Below are 19,945 nucleotides of genomic sequence, written 5' to 3'. Positions count from 1 at the left end.
TTTTATTTTTTATTAGATTAATATGCTCAAGAGGCGGTGAATCTATCATAAAACTGCATGCTACTGGTTCAAAATACAGTATATAGTATATAAGTAACGCTATTTTAATGCGGACAACTATTTTTGTTAGATAAATATCTTCATTGATCGGATTCAATGGCATAAGGTCTAGATATATTTCCGCAACATAATATACAGAGCTTAAACAGAAATCCATTAAAACTTGGTATTTCTAGCTTTTCGTTAAGACCTGTTTTATTTTGGGACCTACAAATCTCAAACAATTTTATTAATAAAATATGTAAGATATGTTAGAGGGATTAATTCACAGTAACATAAGATTTACTATAATCAGACTATTCTTTTAGGACCATGTGATTTTTCAAACGATCTACCAAAACTTTAAATTTTTATTTAAATAAATTTCTTTCATGTAACAGAACATTGTTTCTGCGGAATACTAACTGCTTCATATGTCAAGTGGTTGTTCTGAATCTTCAATTTGCATCTTAAAAAACTGAAACATTTTCCTTGTTGCAACAAAGCATAATAACAGTAACAAGGTTGTCATTATGTTGATATGTTTGTCTCGCATGATTCTTGTACTTTCCTTGAAACATCGCATTGGAAACATGTTCTTCTCCATTAACTATCTTGTTGTGTGTATTTTAAAAATTGTAACATATTTTAAATTCAAATAAAACAGCCAAAGAAAAATCATATGAATTAAAACTTGTTGAATTAATTTTGGAATCAAGCGGTAAATATTAATTAAATACTCTACATATTTATTTCTCGAGTTTCATCCTTCACTAGACTATTTGTCGTAGGAAAAATATTTACACACAGAAGTATAAAACTTTGTATGAAACTTGTTTAGCCCTCGAAATTATTTCGTACCGACCCTTCGTTTGAATAAATGATCCTCGCATTCATTCAAAATTAAACATTAAGTCAGCATAGTCAGGGTTGTCCCTGTTCTTGGTATTCCTAACACAATTAGCAACCAAGATCTCATTCCGTATTTAGTTGGACAATTGGACCTTGACCAATCTCAGAGAATGTATTCTATGTTACAGTTTATTTCTAAAAATATAAGTGTTTTTTAAATTAAAAATTATGTTACAAACATTTTGTAACAAAATGTTGTTATGATTTTGTTATTTGAATTTGCATTTTTACAGGCGTGATTTACACTGCTTAAATTAAATTAAATTAAACCCCAATTTATAACTAAGAGTTGAGTTACGAGTTCATTGAACATTATAAGTACTTGACGGCGATGTGGTGGGGTTCGCGTACATTCAACCACTAAATTTTATCAATATAGGGTATCCCTAAACAGTACCAGCTCATTTCTACGTTACACTACTTCAACCCGTGAGCAATGTTTTCCAAATAAAACATGTGCATAAACTTACAAATTATCAAAAAAGATTATGGAAAATTGTACTAACTTTTGCAAAGCAATAATTTGAAAAGTTTAGTAATCAGCTGATATAAAGTTTTCTTTTGATATTTCCTAATAATGTATCTTCAATAGCTGTTATTTTTTGCTACATATAGTTGGCTTGAGTAGTTTCAGTTGTACATCATATGAGAACATTCACGGCCCTAGCGTCGCCGCGAGGAAGGTAGCTTCCTGTTTCTTTGTTACTGACCGGTTCCTACATTTCAATTATTCAGGACCATTTTCATGTTTAATTCATTACTAATGTAATTACGACTTGATTCACGAAACATGATCCAAATTTAATCGTTTATTTGTGTAAAACTTGCAGCTGTTCATCTGGGATTTTTTTAGTTTGTCAATTCGCTTATTACAAATTAAATATCTATGTAAGTGTATCATTCTTATGGTTTGGCTACAGATTTTTTAATGTTAGTTCAGTCCGGTTTAGGTAAAGTGTTTATTGTTTTTTACAATTAGTAAGAAGGCAATAGGAATTTATAAATTTATGCTCCTTAATTTATATACATAGAACTGAAGATGAATTGTTTGAATCCATCCTAAATTGAAAAAAACCGATTCATTCATCATTCAAGTTTCTGCAATCTCACAGTGCTTACTTCCATTGGTTGATAGGTTAGAGTAAATTGGCTCTATACGATAAATCAAATAGTAATAGCCGTGACAATGTCTGTACTGTAAAAGTAAATTTTGTATGTTAAACGATTTTATTGATGATTTCTCAGATGTAAAATGTGACTTCGATTTAATTAAAGATCTAAATTACATGTGGCACAAATCCTCAGAGTTACACAAAATGTACTAATGTTAACATGCATTAAGTTTCTCTTTGTACTGGGTTGTTACTTAAACCATGCTTTATTTGCAACAGTTATGGTAATACCGGGTGCTCGCTCATACCAGCCAGACATTAACTCTCCAAATTACCTTTACCTCTGAAATTTTCACACCTCAACTGAGTGAGTTAGACTGTGTAAGTTACAACACAACATAAAACTTGTTTACGTACGGGCGCAGGCAAACCTGTAAATTGCAGTAACCACAGTTGTTGAAACAAGTAGAAGTGTTTGAACGCACAATTACTATGGAAATGCTACTGAGTTCTTGTAAATATTTTTGAAGCCTAAACAGTTTACCTGTTTAGCGTTGTTAGGTTTTGCCATAGATGTGTTGTTGTAAAAGTAAACAGTATAAAGTAGAATGTATTATGCAAGTTTTACGATTGATAATCTGTTTTCATGTTTAATTATTTGAGATTAAAGAAAGATTCATGGACTATGAAATAGTTTATTGGTTGCCAATATTTTTTTCGTAATGAAACTTCAGTGTGAGAGATACAGGTTCAATCCCCGGCAAAGAAACAACATTTAATTAATATCTGTTTTCGAAAACATGTTAGACCTCAGTTCAAACCATTTAGTGTCCGCAATATAAAATTTCCACCGGTGATAAAGCTAAGAAATTAGAGTTTTATAAATACATATACACACTATAAATGATAAATGAGTTTTATGTATTCTCTGGAAATCTTTTTGAAAAGTCTAGTAAAGTTAGCTCATGCAATCATATTAATAAAACTCAATCGCATAATATGTGTAAAATTTCAAATAGAAACTTATTCCCAAAAACACAACCCAAAAATTTCAAAAAGCTTTTAACCATCGTTTCTCCGTTGGTAAAGACAAGTAAATCATTTGGAAAATGCAGCTACTTGATTATAACAGCTTTGCAATTTATTTTCTCTGTAGACAGCATATCGGTGTTCTGACACATTAAGCTCATTTTAATTAATTTCAGGCAAATATGTAATGCATCAGCCGCTTTGTTACTTTCAGAATCCTAATTTAAAGAAAAGGTTTATAATTTTAACCGAGAGATATTGAAAGGGATTGTGTAGGGAGGTAGTGACTATCAGTGTAATGAATGAACATTATTTAGACTCTTTATTACGGTTGGGTTTCTGCTAAATGAGTCGTTTACCTAAGTACTATAGGCTGGAATAATTAAATGATTCCCTCTTCATTAATGCGAGAAAACGCTTTCTTCCTTTTGTTCATCGTTATCTGTTGAAATTAAAAGGCATTTGAATCACCATAGTATTTGGTTGCGTCCCTACTCATTATGAATTGTATGCCCTAAACATTTCAGTTTCATAAAAACTTTTATCAGAATATTATATACGGATAAAATACATCTTTAAAACAACTCCATGTACTATGGGCCAAATGTTATAATTATGTTATACAGTAATTTTTTGTAAAATAATTTCGATGGTGAGCGATTCCGAAAAGTTACGCCAGTTTTATATCAGATTCAATTTTGCGTGTCTTGGTGTATTTTTAACTTAATCAAACTGTGTTGAAAGACTAGCCCCTTTATGGACAATTGAAATCAAGAAGTTTTACTAGTAATAATTGGAAATGAAATGCAATATCCGATGTCACCGATTTTACAGAATACAAAACATAATATTCAAAAATGTTTCAGTAAGTGATAAAACATAGTTTAATTTTGACAAAAAAATCGCTTCTTTAAACAATATCCGTTTACATCCCACTGTAACTAGTGTGGTTATATAAAAATATGAATAGGCAATTAAGCTATTATTCAAAACCAAGTTAAACAAGGACTAAACGTTGAATAAATAGAGTAGTTTTCTTCTGTTTGAAATTCAATACCCTTATAAAACCAAAGTGAACCGTTTCCAAAGTGATACTTACCACATTTTACCCAAACGTTTAAGAAATACATCAGAAGACGTAGACTGCAAGCTATGTTTGCAACAAACGCAACAACCTGGACAGCAAAACATGATCCGCATTGGCTACAGCTGCACGGTTGACTGCAACGTACATCAAGGGTTTAGGGTTAAAAGCTACATTACACAAAGTTGTACCTGCCTTAATGCACTTCCATTGCTATTCACTTGTCTTTAGAAGCCCCTTTGTTAACCAATTAGTTAAGAGTATTTGTCTGCGTATAGCATGAGTACAGTATATTATTATCTTCTTATTACTTTATTTATTATGTAATAGCTAATCAATTCTGTTACGAATTATTGGGAATGTCGAACATATATTTTGACCTATATTAATTGTTACTAATGCAGAATAATTTTATTGTACGTTATACAATTAGTTATGTGCAGATTCTTTTGTAGCTCCCTTTATTGCAAATTGCATTTAGTTATTAAGTTAAGATATTTGATTGATTTGTGTGTGTATTTTAATAGAAGATGTTTTATATCTTGAACATTTAATTATTTAATTTTACAATTTTACTAATTGAAAAATAATTAACCTTGCCCAACTCGGTTCTCCTCTAATTTGTATTCAGATGAGCTGGGACAGTAAAGGATGTTTAATATTTGACGTTTTTGATAAAAGCCGGAATAGTGTAAATGAAAAGTAATCCAACTCACTTTATCAGGGATTATTAAGTATCGAAATACAATTAATTGTTACGTTGTGCATGGGAATTGGAATAAACATAAATATAAGTATCTAGTATACTATGTAAGCTAATGTAATAATATAATTAACTGTGATTTTAGATGATAAAATTAAAGTTCCTGAATATATGAATAACTCTGGTAAACTACATATTTAAAGTAAAACCAAACGAAATAAAAATATTTAAACTAAATATTATTCTAAACTATAATAAACTAAAATTGTATGTATAATATTCTCTTCAATTATTCTTTAAACACTAAAAAAATCTTGTTGATCTTAATTCTCAAACTACGTAGGTTATCCAACATAAAATATATCCCGAAGCTTACCAAGTGCAATAGCAAAGGGTGACAAGAATCCGATTAAAATCGAATCAATCATACCAACCTCAAGATTCGAAAATTGATAGCTTCGTGATGGGATGTGGCTTGTTCCACCACAAGAGAACGTGCTTCGAAATGTTGGTAGACCTGTTATTATGCGTTATTCGATTGGTTAATATCACTAAAAAGTATAAATATTGCAATTTAATTTATTAGCTAAACTACAGTTATCATTGTGATTACATTACAACTTATCGATTTTGTTATTAGTTTAGTTTATAACTACGTTTGAAATTTAGATTATATAACGGGGAACGAATACAATCATTATTACTGTTTCAAAATGGATTTTTTAATTCGAATGCTGCACAGTAATTTGTAAAATTAGTAGGAAATGTTAAAGATGTTGATAAAGAGTAGGTTTGTTTTTGGATATTAGACGCCAACTAACTTAATTTTATCCAAGTATAGTTAATATTATTTATATATAGATTTTACAAAATAGTACTATAAATTATACGTTTATTTTATTTTTGTTAAAGGTATAATTTTACCTACTTTTTCAAGACAGCAGTTTTGATGCTTTATGGAATTATTTTACAACGGTTAAATAATCAAGTGTTATAAATCACAAGAATTATTAGATTTTTCAGTTATTTTACAATGGATAAATCGTTAATTTTATCCTCCCACTCTTACATGGCTGCCAATCAGTAGACCAATGTTTGCAAAGTTAATTTTAATCATTGTGTAAACAGGTGGAACGTTAATGAAAACTGACATTTTAATTAAGATTTACAAACACAATGTTTCAGCAAATATTACTCTGTAAAATACAAATCTTTGTCTATATATTGTCTAACTTTTAGGATGATAAAAACACTATAGTTTAGTTTACATTGAACTATCTAACTTCATTCTAATCAATGTAAATACGCATAGCTGTAAAATTTTAAAAATCCATTAATCATTTCGTGTAAATACTAACATAATGTTTCATTATTAAATGACATAAAACTATAAAATTATGAACACATTATGTGGCAATAAATTAATACCTTACTAAATAAAGATAATTAAATGTTTTCAATTAGGTATTTTTTTAGTTGCGATTGATGTTTTCTGTACCCTTTGAACATCGGGAAGCTGTTCAACGAGATATCAAAAGATGTTTTTTGTTTGGACCAAAGAGACGATGATTAAGAAAGTCTTGGTTTTTCAGGTCTGACTAATTGGAGGATGAAGACATTCTATCCACATAATTGGTCGTGTTCTAACCGGTCTAATCAGTCTACCCATCTTGGGCCGTGTTTTTCACTTTTACGATTCGATATTTCTCCTCTAACGACTGTGGTCGAAGTTTTGGACCTGTTTCGTCGAAAGGTTAGCTTACTCCGTTGGATTTTCGGTTAAGATCGAAAGTATGAATGATTGCCTAAACAAACTATTTCTCTTTTTGGACAATGATTCTCATTTTGTTGATATTTATTTTATATATATACTAGCAGTTACCTGGCGTACATTGCTGCGCTTAACAACTACTATTTTAAATAGTAATTTGTTCTGTGCGGTTAATAATAAAAATGTATAAAAAATAGAATATTTATTTTACTTAATTGTTAGTAGATAAACAATGTGTGTTTTTTTTTTTTTATTAGGTGTATAAATATATAACTTTTTAGGCGTAAGTTACCCTTTTACGTTTACATATTTAATAGTGGACAATTTAAACGTTGTTGAGTGTACAGGTTTGCTGCGATTGGGGCTTAATATATGTCGACTTATCCAAAAGTAAAATAGTTTTCTGTGCTGCATTCTGTGAAAACGGTGTGGCACTATTTCAAATCATGACTAATGCAGAATGCTGTGATTATTAAAACCTAAAAAACCATTGGTGAAAGTAAACATCTGCTTTTAAATTATATTTATTTGTAAACATTGTAGTTCCAAACATCTGACATTGGACCCCTTAAACCCCTTCTGGGGCGGAGCCCTTTTGACTGATCTGCACCAAACCTCACACAAAGCATCATTGAATAATGCTTAATAATGCCTAAAAGTTTCATTACAATCTGTCAAGTGGATTCGGAGTCCATAAGGTACATATATACATAGTTCCTCTTTTATAGAAATAGATAGATATTAATTTTGCTACTGCGAATAAAAGTAAAAAAAAAATAAGTTAGAAAGTTTAACTACTCGTTTGTTATCGTTCAAGTTTGGTTTTGAATCATTAGTACGAATTATTTACGTATCACAACTTCGAACTAAGGTTCCAACTTGCAAGTAAGAGATGGGGCAATGGCAAAAATTTTAAAAGTCACGCTTGTCCAATTACTTTGGTGGTACTGGTCAAAGTTGGTAGCCATAGTAACATATATTTTCCCAACAGGAAACTTATATTATGAAATACAAGTGGCCTGCATTGAAAACTAAAGTATTAATACTGTATATAAATTCGTGTTGAAATATGTGTTTTTCTATAACAGTGTAAATCCATCAACAGAATCGAATATCGCAAAGTCATATTACTATTCTTTTTTAGCCCTTATTACTCTTAAACATTGTTACTGTGCTAGTTAAACATACACGTTAAAAAATGCAGAAAATAACTATTACATATATTGGCAAATAAATAAGTATAAAATAAGAATAACAAAACAAACCGAAATACAGGTGGCACTGGAGAGAAGAAGAATCATGATTCAGTCAGTTTTATTTAGCCAGTGACAGTGATAACACAGTGCTGTCCAGCCCACACAGTTCCAATAGTTTTATAAATTTTTATTTCATTTTAACAATTTTTACATGAAAAGTTTCAATTATTTTGGTTGTGATATGTTTTTAAAGACATGCCACAATTTGTTAATAGCATTAATGACGTGGTTGAATAAAAAATGACCTGATGAAGTTGTAAGAGACAAAACTAGTCGTCATACCAACAACTGTGGTTGCATAGGTAATAATTTAAAAAATAACACTACGAGTAAAAATTTTTTATTCCTAAAACATTATATTTGTAACACAACTCTACATCTGTATTTTTGTATGCACTGGCATTTGGCTATTGGAAGAATAAATAATAATATCGGGATAACAATATATTTTTGAACAGTTTTAGATATTCTATATTACATACATGGACAGGCATGACAGGTTATGTTCGGGGAAGTACTAAATTACAGTCCCTGAGGAGAGTTGGAGTTATTCGCCGGTTGGAGGACATGACGACATTCTTGTTATAATGTCCTTGTAGACTGACATATGACTGCCTTCCCTACACTTGTTGACTACACTTAATCTCCCTTTATCACCACAGGGAAATCTTGTGTTGTTACGAAAATCCATTTCCTAACCAACCATTTTGTATTGGTAGTACTTAAAATTGATTGGTTTACACAATGGATTTTTTATTACAGTACCTATTAAAACATGAATTTTCAATTTAGAATCAGTAATGCATTCAGATAGTACTCGTTGAGTTTTCCCTGTTGTTTAAATTTGTAACCTGTATGATTTTTGGTTATAATGTTTGAGTGCACAGATGTTGACATTTTCTCTGTTACTGTAGGTTTGTATTTTAATATTTGCACCTTGGTCGATGGTTACACAATGAATAAATTATTTAATAGAGCACAAACACAGTTTACAATTATATTGGTATATTTAGTTCTAATAATTGGTTAGGTCACAAAAACAAACTGTAAACAACAAAATGGCAATTCTATAAACTGGAACTAACCTCGAAATGTTCTTCATGTGATTCATAGAGATGCATAAGTATGTTTGATATTTTTGATTGACACTGATTATTAAAACTACCGCCAAAATCATTGTTACTTCGACCAACTTCTGGTGCTGTCTGCTCAGAGACTGAATTAAATAATAAACTACATTTTAACAAAGTAAGCAATAGTGAGTTTCAGACAATGAAATAACCTATAGTTGTCTTAGGTGTCGTTTAGAAACAAAATTAAAGCTTAAACACGGGGATAAAAAAACTTCCATATTATATTAATAACAAAAACAATCTTTTGTTGCCTATCGATTTTACGATACAGATTCGAGATTAATTAAATTATGATAAACTTTCGAAATGTTGGAAAACGTTCTATCCAATCAGCCTCTCAACTATATCAGCCAAACCTGCACTCGTGTAAAACGACCAACCGATTTATTAAGGTACGTGTTTCAAGGGTGAAAGGGGCCAAACGACGGGTAGAAGCAGTTAGAACGACCGACCAATAGCATTACAGATAATACGACCACGTGACCAAGCGACCGCAGTGGTACCACATTATCGGAATGATTTCCACCTGAACACCATAATCAGTGCGCCAATTGAAATACTATTGTGTGACTGTTAGAATTGCATGAGTACGACGCTACTGGATGTATTCATGAGCAACGTTATCATCATGGATTGTTGTAGAATAAATTATTTGGAGAAGAGTTAAGATATTATTTTTGATTTGCATGGTAAATTTTATATCATGTTAGCCTTGATGGATTTGCATTAATATTATTATGATTCTAGTTTTTAGTATTTTTTTGAGCAGTTGGGTGGCCAAGTTGAGTGGTTTTCTTTATAAATTATTAATCATCGCACGTCAGTATGTTGTAGGTGTGCGAAACATAAAAATAAGTAAAAATATCCAGGAAATTTTTAGTTAACGAATACAGGATATATTTGTTTAATTAAAGAAGAATTCAAGAGATAAAAACCCAAAATATACTCTAGTACCTCCTAAGATTACCTTGTGAGATTTCAAATTTTTTTCACCAAATTGGTGTAAAAATCATTGACTATAAATTATTAGCCTCATTATGACACGTGTTTGGTTTTAATGTACGTCCAGTAACTGTGCACATAGTAAACGTTAATTTAGAAAACTCCCTTAGCTACAGATAAAGAGTATTATACAGCATATTTGTTGAAGAATGAAAATACAACTTTCTAGAGCTTGATACCGAAGCTTTTTTTTTCTTCTAAATCAATTCATCCTTCAATAACTCCGGTCTTATATCACGTTTGCATCTATTACGGTAACATGTGCATAAACCTGGCTCTGGCAAGTGAATTCTTGATTGAAATTACGAAACCGCTGTAGTGATTTGCATTTTACAATGTTTACCATGTCCAGTTCCCCGTTTGATTATCCTCTAAGACAGCGACGCCCCATAACAGATTGATTACTGGACCCCATTAGTCCATTAGTGGACCGGTTGGATGGTCCAATCATGGGTCATTACAGGCCAGGTCAGGGTCGTAGGTTGTTTACCTTTTATTAATTCCTGTGTTTTCTCGAGTAATAAAGCAATCAGGCTCCATATTGAACAATCTTCGCCACTATAATTATAAAATAAGTTTCTGGACCCAGCTTTAATTTTGAAACGGTTACGAAAGATTTGATAAGAGCGGAGAGAGTAGTTTTTGTGGTTGACACTTTAATTGCATATGGGTTTCACTGAATTAAAACAACTGCGATGGACAGTGACGTAACTTTTAGGAAACCGCAAATTGACGTAATCATTTCTTTATTTTTTTATTATTACGTTGCACTGAATTGCTTCTCTTTACATGTTACTTCAGCAGATATTCTGTTGGTCTATTAAATAAAATTGTAATTGCTATAATTTTACAGTTTATAACATTTATTCTGCCAATGTTGAAAGTTGGTTATACTATATTATGTTACTTATAAACCAATCAAAAGCTTATCTATACACGAGACTAGTTTAAATAATTCTAGAGTCATTAAATTTAAAGGAAACGGTCAAAATGAAGCTACCAAAGTTAGATTTATGATTAAATCAAGTAATTTTACTTTGCAGACAAAATATAACTGCTTCAATACACGTACAAGAGAGTTGTTAATAGAAAAGACAAAAATGCCATGTGATGAATACTGTTATTCCAGTAGGTTTTAGACTCCTAATTCATCGAAATTCACCTAGAAACTCTTCTGTCTCATGCCAGGTGTTGACGTCGTTAATATGATAATTTCGTCATCATCCCTTCGTGTCAGCTCCCCAAGCACAGAATAACATCCCTTATATGCTGACCTACGTGGCATTTTGTATTTCGTATGTGTATTTATTTGAATACAAACACTTTGTTGGATAGGCGATATATTTTTGCTAACTTAAAAATTTAACCTGCGCACAATTATCCTACTAATATTATAAGTGAGAAAGTTTGGATGTATGGAAATATGGATGGATGTATGGATAGATGGATGGATTTTTGTGACAAGTAAACGTGAAAAATACTAAACCGACAGGGATGAAATTTGGTATGATGATGGTTCACATTCCTGATTAATATATAGACATACTCTATCTCAAAAGTTCTTTCGGGCTCCGCCCCAGTGGCTCTGGAGTTGTTAACCTTATGAATATTCATATTTAAAATGAATTAAAGCATTTTTTAGCTGTTTCAATTGCACAAGTTGGTTCTATGATAAAGAGCACTAAAGAGTTATAAGGTTTACCTAAAGGATGCAGCACGATTTTTTTACATTTATGACAACAGCTAATTTGAGCCAACTAGCAACAAAAAGCTGTGGTACACATTGAGAACTTTACTTTTTTCTCTTTAGGTACGGTGCAGTGGCAGATGTAAGGTGCGGTGCAGTGGTAGATGTGCTATACCATATAAATTAAAAGAACCAAATGTTCTTAAACCATGCCCTCTCCCATAACTGCAATAAGCATTTTATACTTATATGCTAACCCCGTATGAAGGACGGATACTCTGCTAGTATTAAATATTTGCAAACTGAATATGTTTTAGTATAATTAACCTCATAAGCGTTTTTAGGATTTTTCAAGGGACTGGCAAAAACCATAGTCTTGAGCCTAATTATTTTAGAATCAATCATTTACCTGGTGATGAGAATTTGGCGTGGAGATAAGCTTTTTGACAACTAAACTAGTCTTAAAATTTTACGAATCCTTAAACTGGAAAATCTTTATGCTCTATAATCTTTACATTAGATGAATCGCATGGAACGGCAATGTTGGAGTATGTTAAAAAATCGACTACGTATTAAAGTTGTGAGCAATGACATCTTTAAAAATGGTATAGTGATTTAATGATTTAACAATGTTTAAGAGCTTAGGAAAAGACGTAAAGCTGCTAGCAGGACAAACAGAACTTCAGTTTACAGACTTGTATTTACTCCAAAGTGGGCATAAACCTTTGTAAACGACCCATAACAAGGCATATATCACGTGACTGAAGGCCATGTTCCAGGCCGCGATGCTTCCAACTGTCTCAAATTGGCGCGCGATTCCAGCACTGTGATTGGTTGCTGAGTGTTCGTTCCCGCCAATATTGCACCCTAACCTCAACATCACCGGTCTGACCGCTGCAAAATTGAATTCCTGTTTCGTCAACGATTCTAATCAGCCGTTTGATGGGTTTGTTATTTGATTATTTCCACATTCCTCGATTGGAATTTCACAAAAGTGGGTGGAGGTGAGATTGTTTTTATTACAGAAGCAAAATTAGTGTCGCACCTATCACGATTAAATGCTTTGTGTCTCTCAGGTTTTATTAATAACAGATAAATTATTTTCACCTGTTTGCTGGTTAGTCCTCGTACAATATACTACAAGTATTACTTACCCTTCTTTTGAAACTAGATATTTTAATTGTAACGATTGATTTTGATTTTACATCAGTATTTATTTACTTTATATAGTAGTTTATTGTCAGTTGCAGAACCTTTGGAAAGACAGGGATATTATTATTTAAGTTCTATTCCGATTTCCGATGCATAAAAAATATCAAAACCTTAGTTTTGAGATCCAGAATCTGACTTTGATCTTATTCATCCTCAAGTGACCAACAATCTTAAAAGTAACAATTTAGGCCCTACTACGGGTCTCAAGTACGCAAAACCACTAGAGCTGTTTATTACAGTTGTTTCAAATAATCATCAATCGATTCAGACTAAATAGTTCTATAAAATCCAACAAATCAATCATAACATAATTTTTTAATTGCACAAATGAAAAAAACCAAGCACAAAACAAAAAGTATTGAATTCAAAACCTGTTCCCCTCAAGGATGACGTTGAGCACAAACACTTTGGGTGTCCCCAAGGATCACTCCTCGGTCCCTTTCTCTTTCCAGAGGCATCAGACTGTGAGATGGGATCATAAAAAGATCATCTCCGTGGGGTCGGTGCGTGCCACGGTAGCAGCTATCTACAAGTTTGGCAGGTGTGCGTGTGCGTGTGTGGGTGTGTACAGTACACGTGTGTGTGTGTGAGTGTGTGTGTGAGCGCGCAAGACAAAGGTAGATTGACTTGTCCAGACCACCCACGGTCTGCCCGGGTGGGCTTACTCGACCTCATGCATATGTATCCTATCACGAGTCTCACACTCACGCACCAGACAAGAAAACCCTTGTATTCGGTCGAAATCGAGAGTGAATTTATGTGTACGGGTGGCAAAGGCCATTTCCATATTTATCGAAAGTGGACAACGCCAAAGCCGTATTGTCTCTATGGCCTCGCCTGATCCAAAATGTATGTGGATTACGGCTTTATATCGTCGAAACGAGTTTCGGGATTCAGGCTTGGTAACTAAGGCTTTTCATAGCGGGATGTTTGTTTTGGTGCGAATGTTGCTGATGTCGGTCTCTTAATACTTTTATATGTTAAATGTACCACTTTGTTTTGTATTGTACTGCAGTTGATGTATTGAAAACCAATGTGTAAATCATAAAACAAAACAAAATAGTTCCACGACTATTTAGTTGGAACAATGATTTCTTTCATCCAGATCTGGAAATTTTTAAAATTCTGCACTAGGTTTTAAAATCACGATTTCATTTAAGATTGTGTTATATAATAATTAAGTGATTTTATACTATGCTGTAATCTATTTTTTATCCAATAGAATTATATTTTGTTTACTAATAAATAATGATAGCCTATATAACTTCGATACTTGGAACAAAATACATTTTCAATGAACAATTTTTGAACCTATAACTCTGAATAACTAATAATTATATCAATTTAGTGTTGGCTTAAATACAAAACAAATCCAAAAACTGGACATAGACTCATGTTACTGTACAGTTTTAGTTTTAAGTCGGACTAAGAGAACAATACTTATATTATTGTTTTGTAACTATCAACAAATACAACAAAATGATGTAAATCTAATCAAGGCCTAATGATTATTATGAAGTTCAACAAACTTGACAACTGGATTGATGTGCGAAAACCCATACAATAAATATTTTTCACTTGAATAATGTCAAAAAATTCGAAATTACAATATATTTTTAATAACATTATATTAAATAAAAGTCGTAGTTCACAGAGTGTTACATTGTCAAGTGAAAATCCCCGAACAGCTGGAGCTTTGACAGTTTCGCGCGGCTAAGTCGCAACGACTTCTGACAGGTAGGACCTAAATCCAATGATCGATTCTGATGGCAAAGCTATCTTAACTTAAATATCCTCTGTCAACACGTTTTAACAACTTTTCAAACAATAACTACTAAACACTCAGGCTCATGTCAGTTTCATTCATTTCACTCTTGAAAGTTCGATGTAATTTAATTTATTCCACAGTTGTACAAAGGTACTATTTTATTCTGGTGTAAGGTAATTTAATTTAATACTATTTACGGGTTCATGTACCTATGGTGTTTATGAGTTAACTATTCTATCCATATTGCGTATTGGAGGTATTTTTTTCATATCAATGAACCTCTGGGAAAGGGACTATTATGTTGTATGTACCTAATTTTAACTGATTTTTACGCAATAATTTTACGAATTAGTTTCAGCAATATATTTACTGTCCCAGGTTTGTTGAAAGAATGGTCAAAAACCCTTCTTAACTTGTTAATGATGCTTTTTTTACCCATTTGCCTGTAATATTGGTTGAAATATAGTTTTTGAAAAAAGTTCTATTAGTTAGGTAGTATAAAAACGTAAAACACCCAACAAAGATTGTTTTACTTAAATAGATTTTTTTTACAAATTAATTGTGTACGCTAAATTCAGCACATACATTTAAATCACTGTTTAACTAAAATCACAACCGTTTGGTCTTTGTTCATATTTATTTACAAGACCATATACCTTAATATCGCTTTCTTTTCTTCAACGAACCAATAAAATCAACTAATGAAGTAATCAACGAATGTATTCACCCCAATGATAACATAAATCTCCTCATACTACCCCATATGACTTTAGAATATCCAACCTGTGCAAAGAACATCTAAGCTGTAAATGAACATCAATTAATTTAACAACCTCATTCTCTGGGCGTGGCGGATGGTTTGAGAGAATTAACAAAACAATGGTCAATTATTCTCAGCTAATCGGCTAAGGGTTTGTGAGTAGTGTTTGGTGTGGAAGATGATTTCTGTTGATTACAATCTTATCCGACATCTAAATGAAATCCAATACTGTTGATGTTGGAGCAAAATATTTGTGAGTTATTAAGTCAAAACATATAATTAAACAATTATTGGTTCAACTGCATTAACATATGGCTGCTCCGGAACATATTTTCACGATTTAAAATGTATTTACACGGCTCTTCGGACATAGTAACACATCAGCTATGATGCCACAAGTGGGGTACAGATTTGTTATAACTGCCTCGAGGTGCCATCATATTACTATGTATTGTTTAAATTAGTGTCAGTATTTTATTTGGGTGTCATATAATAGAACTAAATAGAAATGAGTGAATAATCTTAATCTTTTTGTTAATCGATCATATTTGTATTACCTACCTACAAAATCAAATTATTTATAACATTAACTGTTGAAGATGTCTGAAAAATATCAACTGCAAAACAAAGCCTGATAATGTAATTTAGAGCACAAAACATCTGAGTACAAATCAAACGTTTTATATTTCTTGTCAATTATAACAGTATTATAAGAAGACAAAGAGAATGAAAAATATCTTTTGAATATCTAATATCATAATCCGCGTTTCTGAAACAACTGTAAAACTGTTTTGAACAGATGAAGCTTTGAAAGAAGCGAAAACACGTCAACATGTCATTCATGTAACGTTTCACATTATATTTTCCAAAGGCCCATTCGATTAGGTAAACAATCGAATGAATTGTTAGTGACGAAGCGGGTGAACGCTGATGCAAGAGCGATTGATAAAATCAGTAACGAGATTAATTTTTCACTGCGTTTGACACTTGATGGCAACATTTAACGAATCTTTCACTACTTCAGCTTTTGACACCGGCTGACATTCGATATTTTTATGAGATATTACAACTTTTTGTTTTTGATGGAGTGATTGAAGTGTTGATAGGATTTACTGTGACATTTTTGATTAACAATATTTAATTATGATTGTTTGATTTTAATGTTGAAATAAAATCATTATTGAAATAATATTATAAACAAAAATTAAAAATCTAATTGTAATAGTTAGAGCCATCTATATGAGTGGCTCATTCTTATAATCACTACGTATTCCTTAAGTAAAATCAAAATATAAAAATTTTCTACAGCTGGCCTCTATAATGTCTTATTCAGTATCGAAACGTATTTTAACAAGTATGTATCCGTCTGATTTATTTGTGCTGATACATTACATTTGCCACGAAATTTGCTGAAGGACAATCTTAGCTGAATATTAGCTGACAGTATTTTTATTGACTAACACCAGCTTCAATCCTTCGATCCTTTAGCCACAAGCATTTTATTAGAGCCCAAACATCTGTTGGGTCAACTAGGTCCAGTTAAGAAACCACTCAGCTAGCCAACTATATACAAATATTATAATATTAAAAACTATATTAGCAACATGAGAACATCGATATATCGCATCGAATTTGCTATCGATATCATTATGACCGATTCCACCAGCACTGAAGATTATATCGTTAAGGACTTAGAATGAGTACATCGAGTAATCACAAAGGATTTCCTATTCAGCTTACTATGGATACCTCTACCTTTGATTATGTGTCACCTAGGACGAGTACATTGAGTGTTATCGATCTATCGTTGTCGTCACAACCACTTTCACCGAAACTTAAGATTCAATTGTTTACACCGAAGTCATTTTCATTTTGACAGCTTCTACCGACACGGAAGATTCAATTACGTATCACTTCGAATGAGTAGATCGAGTAATCGCATCGGATCTGCTATCGATGTCATTAAGACCGCTTCCAACGACACGGAAGCTATCAAGACTAATACAAATCACTTAACCCCCCTTCCTGCTTGCCCAACATGCGTAGATTGCCCATAAACCGATTAGTCGGGTTGATTGCCCATTGTCCCGGTAATTCCCTCAGGACATCGCTGACCCGCCTTACGGAATTAGGGCGTTAATCTAATTGAAATTTTACCTCTTAAGCTGTAAACATGATACGTTGCCTATTGTGTCAAAGCAATTGCATATTTTGTGTGTGAAGGGATATAATTAGTGCTCAGTACTCAAAGAGGTTAGATTTTTCTTTGTACTTTTTAAAGTAGTAAGCTAAATGAGTTGCATAGGTAAAACTCTGTTCCACTATTACTTCGGTACTAACTGAAGATATTTTGGTTAACCATGTTACAGGTGAACATATACAGGGATGCAATAAATAGTAATAGTAAAATTTTACCATAAAAACCTTACGGTAACAAGTTTTTTAGAGTGGGTCAAAAGGCCTAGCTCAACCAAAAACTATAATTAATCAAAGAACATTACGTGTATGTATTCGGAAAACATTCTTCAGCATTACTTAATAAGCAGCCATTACCAAGGAAGCGAAATATCCAACTAATAACGATTCCTAAGTTAGTTATAAGAATGTTTCAAATATTCAATCCACAGTCAGGAGTTAATACAACAATGAACAATTCGGATAATCACCAACAACTAACTACCCTCGACACATTCGATTATTTACAATCGAAGTTTGCATAGATGGACATATTATCTTTGACTCTAGCTGACACCTCGTAAGCTGAGGCATCTCATGCGAAGATGTTGCTGCAATCTGATGATCAATTGTGTACATTCTTACAAACCTTGTCCATTTCGCTAGACGACTCCGATTCATGACATCTCCAACACAAACAGAAGTGTCTCTAGACGATGTTATGGCCATTTCACAGATTGAGTGTTATTTTAAACTATGAAGTAACTGAAGGTGGTGTCATTGTTCCAGATGCGGCAACGTTGCAGAAGTTTGATAAGCAGCCTCATTACTCCGAGGTCAACCCTGGAGAAGACATCAGACTTGACTGTAAGATATTCAACAAGAGAGGCACGTGCTCTTGGCAGAAGGACAATAAGGTCAGTCGTAACAGTGATTACAGTATTGTTAAGTGGCTAAGTAGTAAATAGTAGGTAGGCCTACTTGTGCTATTCAACGGGGCATGACCATCATGTAACACAAATGAGATTCTAGCACCCTTAGGAGCTTCAAAAAACTTTTTAGCATTATACAAATGTTTGTAAAGTTTTAAGCATTTATTTTACTTAGTGGCGTAACAAGAGAACAAATAAACTGATAAAACGTAAAACTGACTCATAACTTTACTCAAGGAAGACTCAAGGAACAGGCACCTCAACCATAGATTATTGTGTTTAAACCAATAACTTTACATATTAAAATATTAACGATTTGTTGGATTAGCAGAGAGGCAGTTCCATTCAAGTGGTTAAATGAAAAAATGGAATGTAAGTGAATACCATATATTATTAAACATCTTTCTTGCCGTTTCTATGAACAATAATATAAGTGTTATAGATGCAGTCACATTGAATTGACACTATAAAGCTGTGTGTTATCCCAAGATATTTTATTTACATTTCACAATAGTCTACTTTACCACCGCAACAAAATTTCAACTATTCCAGCTTTCCCTTAAAGTGGATTTACTTACAATAAAATAAGGGAAATAAACACTTACCGCAATCTCCACAACGGGGACAGGAAATAGGGAAAGCAGGACAAAGAAAACATTAGCTAGTAAAAATCATCAGCGTGACGACTGATTACAATGACCGCACTCGTCCGCTAGCCGCTCGTCCGCTAGCCGCTGCATAACCGCTACAGACAGCCGTGGAGCAACCGCCAGCGACGGTCGTCATTTGGAAATCCAATTTACAGAAATAAAGTGCGTGACTCGGGTGAGGTAGAGGACAACAATTAGCCCAGAATGCCTCGGCCAGAACGGCGAGTGTGGCCCCAGGGTAGTCTGGCTTCTGTGTTATTATGTGGTTGGGTAATAGAGCATCATGCAAACCGACCTTAGCATACGGTGCTCGGCTACGACTATACCTTCACCACGGAACGGTTGAGGAACGGTTTGAGGTATGGAAACGTAAGTGATGGATTCATAAATCCATTAAATTTGTATGGTTATGTTATTAAAAATTAGTCATCCATGGAGCAACTTCCCACATTAGTAGGTCTATATAGTGCTGGCTAGAAACTATACCTTCACCGTGGATATGGTGTTGAAGAACGGTTCTACCTATCAAAACATTGATGAATTATAAATAATTCTGACAAACTAATAGGCCTATAACATTGAATGAATCATGATTTGTAGTATGCTTAAGGTCCAGAATGTATAATGAGGAGTTGTCTACTTTTCCATCCAAGTGGAAGAATGTCTTTTTTGGAATATTGGGAGAAGAGTCGCTAGGGCCTCAAGAGAAATTGTTTTAGC

At 32.9% G+C, this 19,945-nt stretch overlaps 1 protein-coding gene across 4 annotated transcripts in view; it reads left to right on the top strand.

Annotated features, from left to right (window-relative positions):
- The window catches only part of LOC129001336 (irregular chiasm C-roughest protein-like), a 206,987-nt gene that overhangs the window by 150,350 nt on the left and 36,692 nt on the right, over positions 1 to 19,945 (top strand). For all 4 annotated transcript variants that reach the window (XM_054428606.1, XM_054428605.1, XM_054428609.1 and 1 more), the window contains exon 2: positions 18,433 to 18,560. In XM_054428606.1, coding sequence (XP_054284581.1) covers positions 18,433 to 18,560 — 128 coding nt within the window. The remainder of the gene's footprint in view (positions 1 to 18,432; positions 18,561 to 19,945) is intronic.

The sequence above is a fragment of the Macrosteles quadrilineatus genome, unplaced genomic scaffold, assembly GCF_028750875.1.
Source record: "Macrosteles quadrilineatus isolate MER2022 unplaced genomic scaffold, UCM_ALF_1.0 Scaffold_8__2_contigs__length_117827958, whole genome shotgun sequence".
In the NCBI taxonomy this organism is placed as follows: Eukaryota; Metazoa; Arthropoda; class Insecta; order Hemiptera; family Cicadellidae; genus Macrosteles; species Macrosteles quadrilineatus.
Note: the sequence above shows the minus strand (reverse complement) of the source record. Positions and strands in the feature narration are given on the sequence as shown.